We start from the raw sequence: 9,716 nt of genomic DNA, 5'->3' as shown, positions 1-9,716 counted from the left end.
TATATATATATAATCTCCAAAGTAGGTATTGAGACAAGAACCTCCGTCAGATTTTTGCTGCCATCTGTGTCCTTTTTAAGGAGATTTTTACTAAATGGGTGAAGGGAAATTTGCCCGGTATGGACCAGCAGTAAAAATATCCCCCACATCTTATCTTATTTGGAAATTGTCATGCATCCCCGGGGAAACACAAGGTCATATTTGCTAACTTATCGTTGCCAACTATGCTGGAGTGAATGCTAAGGATCGCACCCAACTGGCTGTAAAAACAAAACAATCAGGAAAACAAAAAGAACATGGATATCTGACACCAATAAATGTGATGCTGATTGCCGGTAGTGTGGCAATTCCCGCATCTCTAGCGGAAGTATGGAAATTCCCTCCTCCTAGTATAAGGTTCAACATGCCGTTGATACAGATATCATTTACAGAGTAAAGAAAAAGAACAATAATAATAATACAGAGAAAAGCCATGGGCTGGGTAGGGAGTGATCTGTGGCAGGAGATTGCATTGTATGTTTTTTAGGGCTTGGCACATTTTAACAGTGCCAATTGTGGCCAGTAGGTGGGGATAATGAGTCACATGCAAAACCTAAAGAAGAACTCAGAGCAACACTTTTATTAACCCTTGCTCATTTTTGTCTAGGTGCTAAAATAAAAAAAGTTATACTTACCCGATCCTCAGAGCTGGCTTGCTCTTAGAACGGTACTTCCAGCCTCGCACCTCCTCGGTTTTAGCGGTCTAAGGATCCTGAAATCATCACATTCAATATACTGTGTTTGGAGCAATAGTTTGCTCCAAATGTATGATGGGTGAGTGTGACTCCACCCCCTCTAGACTGTTCACTTACGCTCTATAGTCTATACTCTCCCCCGCACACAGCTGAACATCCCCCGTCTCCCATCACAGCCACATCCCTGCATAGGTATCCGCTGTGGGCGTAGACATGGTGGAATAGGCGTGGCCTCGCAGGACAACTATCTTACCCCGCTCTGAACATGCCCATCATAGCACTAGGTGGAGGCCAAGATATTGCGCCTGTGACTCCGCCCAACCCGGCTTCAACAGCGCCTGCCCACCAGAGACTGGCAGACATGAGAGCAAATAACAAAAGGTCGGAGCTCGGCCTTATATAGTAAAAAAAATTTAAAACCCCAGTGGTGATTAAATACCACCAAAAGAAAGCTCTATCTGTCCCCAAAAAATGGTATAAAATTAATTTCAGTACAGCGTTGCATGACGGAATAAATGTCAATCAAAGTACCGCAGCGCTGAGCACTGCAAAATGGCCTGGACAGGAAGGGGGTGTAAACCAGGGGCGTATCTGCCGCGAGGCAAACAAGTCGTTTGCCTCGGGCGGCAGATTCCTAGGGAGCGGCAAAAATGCCGGAGCCTCAATGTACCGGCCCGTGGTACTTTGTGACCCGCAGCCAGCTCAGAAGTCATGTACGCCGTCAAGGTGGGGGAGGGGGTTGTGGCACTGGTAGTTATATTAAATGTGTGTGTGGGGACACGAACTGGGGTTGTTATATATTACAACCCCAGTCCGTGTCCCCCCACACACACACAAATATATAAAGTGTGTTTGTGGGGGGCACACTGACTGGTGTTGTAAAATATATATATATATATGTATTGTTAATGTGTGGGGGGTATTTTCTCATGTGTATGGGGGGAGGGGGTATTATTTTATATGTACAGGGGTTGTATTTTTTTTACGTGTGGAGGGGGGAGTAGAAGTGTATTAGGCCGCATTCACACCTCTATTTTAGGTGCTATTAGGGATTTCTGCGTCAGGAACTTGCGTTTCCTGCAGCAGAAATCCCTAAATTGGCGTTTACAAGTGGCAGTTAATGATCAGGTGACAGCAGTTGCATGTAAACGCCTGCACACGCATGTAATGATACGTGATATGTTTACATTCAGTTAAGAATCAATCACTCTCCCTGGACGCAATGATTGTGCATTCAGGGAGAGTGTTTTCTAACCGCATGTAATCATATCACATACCATGACATGCGGTGTGCAGGCGTTTACGTGGAGCTGCTATCACCTGATCATTAACCTGAATAGGTGACAGCTGTCACTTGTAAACGCCAGATTAGGGATTTCTGCTGCAGTAAAACGCAAGTTTCTGATGCAGGAATCCCTAATCGCACCTAAACCTACAGATATGAATAGGACCTTATTGAGTGTATATTGGTGTCTGTGGTACCATACCGGATACAGTTAACTTTTATTTTAAAGTATGAAATTTGGCAAGCAGCCCCCATGAGAGAAGAAAATTTGTTGAGTGGCCCCAGAGACGGAAGAGGCGGGGGGCGAAGATGGAGGAGGCAGGGGGCAGAGACACCGACGGAGGAGGCGTGAGGCATCGCCGGAGCTTCAGTCGGGCGGCGAAGATGACAAGGCGGCCGTGTCGGGTGCCGAGGATGAGGAGGCCATGTCGGGCTCCAAGGACAAGGAGGACGTGTTCCAAAGAGGTCAGGCCATGCAAGGTAAGAGGACTGTGCTGGCAGAGCCTAGCATAGATTCTTCAGAGCCCACCAAAGAGTCTCAGGTGTGCTGTGCAATACCTTTTGGGTGGCTCTGCAGGATCCGTAGGGGGCTTTGCAGGATCTGTGGTGGGCTTTGCAGAATCCATAGGGGGCTCCGCTGCCTGCAAAGCCCACCACCGATCCTGCAGAGCCTTCCTGAGATCCTGCAGGATCTGTGGGGGGCTTTGCAGGGGCTCAGGGGGGCTTTTGCAGGATCCATAGGGGGCTCTGCAGCCTGTAAAGCCCACCACAGATCCTGCAGAGCCTTCCTGAGATCCTGCAGGATCTGTGGGGGGCTTTGCAGGATCCATAGGGGGCTCGGCAGCCTGCAAAGCCCACCACAAACCCTGCAGAGCCCACCTGTGGGGTACATTTAGTGTGTGTGGGGGGGCGCCGAGTTGTGTCTTGCCTAGGGCAGCCCCAAACCAGAATACACCATTGGTGTAAACACCCCGGTCAGCAAGTGGTTAAAGGACAAATCCAGCTAAATCTTTTTTGCCTTTTTTTTAGGAACTATGCTATGCCAGTCACACACTAGACTGCGGGCAATAATTCATAGATCACTGCTGTACATTCACATGTGTTTTAGACGGGTTCAGTCAGTAATGAACTAAAACTGGGAGGGTCAATGATGGAGAAGGATCTGGGTGTCTTAGTAGATCATAGACTTCAGGACAGCATACAATAGTCATGTGCAACCGCTGGTGCAAGAAATATACTTTCTTGTATTAAAAATCCTGTCCCTGTGCAAAAAAGCATTAGTAAGACCTCATCTGGAATATGCAGTTCCGTTTTGGGTACCAGCTCACATAAATGATGTTGGGGAATAGGAGAGAGTGCAGAGAAGAGCAACTAAACTCATAAGAGGTATAGAGGAGCTCAACTATGAGTGGAGAGGAATTAGAACATCTGTCAGGTTTTTATTGCTGTCTGTGTCCCTGTTAGGGAGATTCACCCTCTCTATTTGTTTTGATGATCGTGATCATTGAAAGGTAAAGTGAAAGAAAATCCCAAATTTTGGATGGTCACCAGAACAGGAAAAGATGGGATAGCTTTCAGTGGGGACATAAGTTATGGGGACCCTGATGATCACCAGGGATTTCTCTTTCTTTGGAGGGATTTCCTCTCACTCCTTGCTGTGGATTTTGGACAGGACATGAAGGGAGATCTCACCAGTGGGTGACAGATGGCAAGAAAATGCCGACAGGGGTTATAATCCCTCTTTACACTAAAACTAAAAAGGAAAAAAAAGGTTTTGAGTTCCGGTCTACTTTTACTGAACTGAATTCTGAACTGATTCCTTTCTTAAGAAGAGATGATTAAGGATGGTCATGATCACCGTGGGCTCATACTGAATATAAGTGGTCTATACAAATCCAAAGTAGACACAGAGGCACTCGTGGGTCTTGTAGAAAAGTCAAAGCATCAGAATTTTACTGTCAATGTTTTGACACAGCTCAGCCCATCTTCATCAAGACACCAAGACCAGTGTTTTGATAAAGATAGACTGAGCTCCATAAAAACATTGACAATAAAATGCCTCCATGCTTATTTTGGATTTGTATGGATACATTTTTTGGATGAGCACCCGGGCATTTACCCTACAAATAGAGTGCAGTGGCTACCCCTGGTATTCTGACTCTGATTGTTGTATTAGTGATTTCTCCCTTACTGAGACTTCTATGCCTGGCCTGTATAAGCAGATACCATCACCGCAGACAATCCTTATCAGTCAGCTGAACTCACCAAATACCTTTTCATCCACAAAGCTCTTTATTATATGCAGCAGGTTGCAGCAGACAACAGGATGTAGCAGATGATTGGAAAGACATTATTTGCAAGTCAAAACATGGTAATGTTTCCCCCCATGCTAGCATATTATCATGTGGCCATGAGAGAAGCAGCCATTTTTATGCCATAAAGACAATGTGAGAAGAAAGGGGAAATGCATAATAAAATGGAAGGGAACACAGAAAAATAAAAAATGCCCAAAAGATGACAGTATGTAATTCTCAATTCACAGCAATATGAATATTAACCGTGGCTGTGCATTGTCATATTTTAATACAATAGATATAACAGCACACCTGGAACTGTTCTATAAATGGTACATATTGTAAACTTGATGAAAACGTGTTCACTTACAGGTCATTTCAAATAACAATGGGACACTTTATTTCCCTGGGGGCAGGGCAGCCATCAGAAATTTTAGGGCCCCTTACACGGCTTTAGGCCGGGCCCCCCGACGCGCTGGACGCAGGACCCACCTGAGAACCCACCCATACCTGAGAGTGACCCTGCAGAGCCCACCATAGATGCTGCACAGCCCATTTGATACTCTCTATGGTGGGCTCTGCAGGGCCTCAGGTGGGCTGGTCAGGGATGCATCTCCCTCCCTCCCAGCTCCTCTTAGCTGCTCATGGTGCCTATTCACCTGGCCTCCTCTGCCGCCGGACTGGCTGGAAGTGACGCAATGTCACTTCCGGACAGTCGGAGATCAGAAGAGCAGCGGGTCCGATGGGGCCCGGCCCCCTCCTCACCTGTCACCATGAAAGGGTCCCGGGCGGGCCCCCCAGGCTGTCTGGGCCCCTTTAGAAGTTGAACCTCTTCATCTGGAAAGACTTTTAGACCCTTAACCTGTGAAAATGTGGAATAGTCTTTCACACGTTCTAGTCATCTTATTAGATTGCTTCAAAAAAGGTTGGATGTGTTTCTAAATGTGCAAAATATAACTAGCTGATAACACTAACAAGAAAGAACACTGTAGATAGGGGCAGTATCTGATAGCTTCTGGGGATCAGGAGGCAGTTTTCTTCCTATTAGAGCAAACTGCATTGCATTTTAAACATTTTTTGCTTTCCCCTGGATCAGCTTAAGTCGGATTTATTGGTTTTGGTATTTATAGGGAAATGCTCAACAGCAAATCTGGAGTGAAGAAGCCGTGTACAATCCTGCAAGGCTTAACACTGTCGGATGCACCCGTTATAAGGAGAATGCTGAGCTTGATTTTATCCTATTGTTTGTAAGTGTATTTTTTATCTATTAAATTGTTTTTCGGAGATATTGCTCAATGAGAGATTGTTACTCTTCTGTTTGAGCTACATGGTGTGAGTTTAAGAAAAAAGGAGGAAAAGGAGATTATGAGTGGATTTAAAGGAGAACTATGGGGTTAAGGCTTTTCCCCATAGTTCTCCTTCGGGTAACAGGTGGACACAAACTAGCGTTCTCCCGTCACCCTAGGCTCAGTATACCGCGATCTGTAGCTCGCGGTATACTGAGACGCCGCAGCTGAAGCGGATCCCGACAATTGTGCCGGGTTCCGCCCAGCTGCGTGACTGACAGCTGGCTCTGCCTATGTAGAGGCAGAGCCAGCTGTACCCGCCCCCTCCCCCGTCCGTTCCGCCAGTCAGCGCTGGCGGATCGGAGCGGGGAGGGGGGAATCCAGCTCCTCCCCTGTCACAGCAGAGAGCCGTGACAGGATCGAGAGGTGAGCGAACGCCGATATGTGTTCCCTCACCTCCCGATCTACTGAGCCGACCTGTGACAGTCTCATTGTCACAGGTCGGCTTGAACTATGAGGTGAGTGAAAAGCACTCACCTTATAGTTCTCTTTTAAGCATTGATCGGGCTGCCAGTGAGAAGGAGATATGTACTGAGGACAGAACGGAGGTAGAGAGCAGTGGATTTAAAAAAACAAAACATTCCTAATAGGATATTATCGAAAAGAAGGAAACGAAAGGGATGATGTTTTTGTATGCACAGCATCTGGTGAGTGCATTAGAGAGCAATAAGGAGCACTGTCGCACTTTCTTGGAGTAAGAGAGCACAACCACAAAGAAGAAAAGCACGGTGTGACTTTTGGGATAGAAGCTTCTTTCACTTGCCGCTGGACTATTTATACAATTGACTTGTATTTCACATTCAGTGTTGGAAGCACTATATTATACTTTTATGTAGGGATGCACCGATACCAAGCACTGTACTCGGTACTAGTACATGTACAGATACTTTTCAAGCTCCAAGACTAGACTAGAGAAAAATTCAAAAGTTAGGGGGCCGCTGTCATTAGTAAGGAGCACACGGAGCTCCTGGGATTTGTACATCTCTGTTTTCATGTATGATTTTGTTTTTATAAATATATATAAAGAGATGCACCAATACTAGTTTTGCAAGTACAAGTACTGATAAAAAAATTTTATTGCAATGTGACAGTTTTTCTAAAACAATAGAGACTAATGATTTCAGGACAGTGGTGGAGCGCCAGAGCCAGGTCCCAGCTGCAACCGCTGCAACCCGGGCAGTTCTCATGAAAATGCCAAGTATCTGCGCTGGTACTCAAAGTATCGGTGCATCCCTAGTTTTATGCACTGTGTATATACTGTATATGGTTGGATGAGCAAAGTAATTTATCCTGTTGGATTCACAGTTATTATAAGTACTAAGTAATACAGACACTTGGCAAATTATATATTGGCACTTTATTTAAATACATATATTCATATAATTTGGCACTTTATTTTTGCACTTTTATGAGGCATATGAAGTAATTACACTGTTGCTTATATACAAAGTGATTTGTTTTTGTCGCACATAAATGTTTGTTAGGCACAATGCAACACAGGTGACCCATTAATATTGTGGCAGTGTACACACTTTTGTGGGTGTTGCAGCTTGCCGTGATAAGAATACTACTTCACTCGTTTTGCGACCAGCTCAACCTACCTCACCTTCACCTCCCGGAATGGTACGCCGAATTCCTCCCGCCGGATGGATGGTTTGATCCAGACCCAGGTGACGACTCCCTATCTCCAGTCTTCAGCCCGGCCAACGGCAAGCAGAGGGGTAGGGGTCCCGGCGGCCGCCGGGTCACCACCCCCCCTCCGTCATGTATACATGTTACTGCTGTATTCTTTATGCTCTCAATAAACACTATTATGGAAAAAAAAAAAAAGAATACTACTTCACATCCTAGTGCAGTTCAATTGTTAATATTAATCCTGCAATATCATTCAGTGCTACACCCCACATTGATGGCCGGTGCGATGCATGATGATGAAGCATGAAAAGGCAAAACTTGTCACACTTACCGTTTCAGGGGCGTACGTCCCAAATCCAATAACTGGGATTTTGTTCCCATCATCCAGGGTGACGTATTGCTGCACGGACATGTTGGCGCTTCTGTTGGTCTCCTAAACAGCCTCACACTCCTTTCCACATCTGCAAAACATGGAATTTAACCCCTGACAGGCATCACTGAAAAAAAAATCAGTATGCAGCAACCTCTGTACTACAGGGAATACAATGTTGTGATTTGAGAGATAAGTGTAATGAGCTGCCTGCACTTCTACAGCCCAGGCCCCCAGAGGATTTGTGTTGTTGACTGCTTGCTTTTTAGTGTTTGTATTTTCCACCCAAGGGGCTCAAATATATAAGTACAATCATACTGTTCCTGTGTTTTTGCCATTTGTAGTCATTTTGCCCAGAGCTATCCCCCCCCTCCCCGCAATTTAATGCTTTTGGTCATACATACCCAAACTGTGCTTGTTTTAAAGGAACAGTCCCTCTTCTGAAGCCAAACGCCCTGTCGCTCTTTTCAGGTGTTTCACGACTTGTACAATTAAAGTGACTGGTTAAACTTTGCCTATCGCTGCTAATATTCCCCTCTGCCAGGAGGTGGGAGTAACATGTATGTGACCCAATGGCTGTGAAACAGCAGAATACTGGAACATGCAGAAGGGTATACTAATTTATTCTTCTTTTAACAGGTATGTTGTGCTTGGTGAAAGTGTCGCCTTAACCCTTTCGTGAGACCACAGTTCCTTGATGCTTAGATGCCCAGACTGAGTTTAGCTTGACAATAACAATGACAAGTTTGTTTGACAGTGAGTCTGAGAGCTAGGGACACTAAGGCTGCGTTCACACCTGACCGTTTTGTAGGGCGTTCTACGCTCGACGAACGCTCTACAAAACGGTCAAAAATATAAATTGCATTGTAGTCAATGCCCTCGTTCCCACCTAGGCGTATTTCCGCCCGTCCCTAACGCCCTACAAAACGGCCCACGCCTGAAAAGGTCCCGGGACTACTTTGGGCCGTTTTGTAGGGCGTTTTCCATTTGGATACTGCCAAGTAGCCTTTGGAATCGCGCAACGGTCGCGCGACTTTTTTACCGCGAATCGCAGTAAAAAAAAACGCGTGACGGTCGCGCGACAGAAGCGCATATTACAATACGCCTAGGTGTGAATGGGGCCTAATAGTTGCACATTCCTCGTTCTTTTAGATTTGGACCCAAATAAAAAAGCCTACTGCAAAAGCTGCACATATAATAAAATGGCCTTTGAAATTAGATGAACATATTAAAGCTTATACATTATGACATTTTGAAGATTGGTTTTACATTTACTTAAATTATATCTAACTATGACAACTAATTATCCAACTATGGCAGCTAGCTTTAGCTTTGTGGGGCTGTAAAATGTCACTTTACCCGATTATGCATCTAATGCAGACAGATGTTCTCATTCAGATGCATTGCCGGGGAGTATCCATGCTGCTGCAAATAGTAATATGGATTTAGGAGTAAGGGAGACAGTCACTAAAAAATATTTGGACTTTCCATATAGTAGTTGTGTGGGACTTACAAAGTGTGCAATCTGTATTCCTCAGTGTGCTCCAGCAAGTAGAACTTCCAGCAGGGCCCAGCTTCAGCTCTCCGCAGTTTGCTTCACTCTTCTTCTGTCGCTGCAAAGATGTCCCCTGGTTCGTTGTGTTCTTGGACTTGGAGGAAGAATTCCCTCGCCTCCCCGACCCCCCTCCTCTTCTGATATCACTTGTTCTGGCCCCATTTTCATGTTGTAGTCCTCCTAGTGTTCCCATGGGAAATATACTGAGGCATCTTTGTACAGGAAGCCTGAAAGAGAGTTAACAAGCATCTCTGTATTCTCAATTTCATAATAAGTTAAAGAGCTGGAGACATTTTCGCAGTGCTACTTCACAAGGCATTTAAAGTGCAGCTTTAGGCAAAATTACAAATGACATATATGATACAGTCTGTCACTAGCATTAACACAGCAGTTTTTGTTTTTATGAGAAAACTGTTTTTGGAACTGTTAGAACCATTTTCCTTCTTGGCAGAAAAGGTGACAATCTATTGCAAAAGATTAGGTATATTATGATATTC

The 9,716-nt window shown here is 45.1% G+C and overlaps 1 protein-coding gene across 1 annotated transcript in view; it reads right to left on the bottom strand.

Moving 5' to 3' along the window:
• Positions 1-7,741, bottom strand: part of LOC108789947 (estradiol 17 beta-dehydrogenase 5-like) — a 28,956-nt gene extending 21,215 nt beyond the window's left edge. Inside the window, exon 1 of the mRNA XM_018560097.1 lies at positions 7,626-7,741. Within this exon, the coding sequence (XP_018415599.1) occupies positions 7,626-7,706 (81 nt within the window). The 5' untranslated portion in view covers positions 7,707-7,741. The remainder of the gene's footprint in view (positions 1-7,625) is intronic.
• Positions 7,742-9,716: the final 1,975 nt, after the last annotated feature.

Source organism: Nanorana parkeri, unplaced genomic scaffold, assembly GCF_000935625.1.
Source record: "Nanorana parkeri isolate BGI_ZX_2015 unplaced genomic scaffold, ASM93562v1 scaffold432, whole genome shotgun sequence".
Taxonomy (NCBI): Eukaryota; Metazoa; Chordata; class Amphibia; order Anura; family Dicroglossidae; genus Nanorana; species Nanorana parkeri.
The sequence above is the reverse complement of the archived record's forward strand: the minus strand, read 5'-3'. Positions and strand labels throughout refer to the sequence as shown.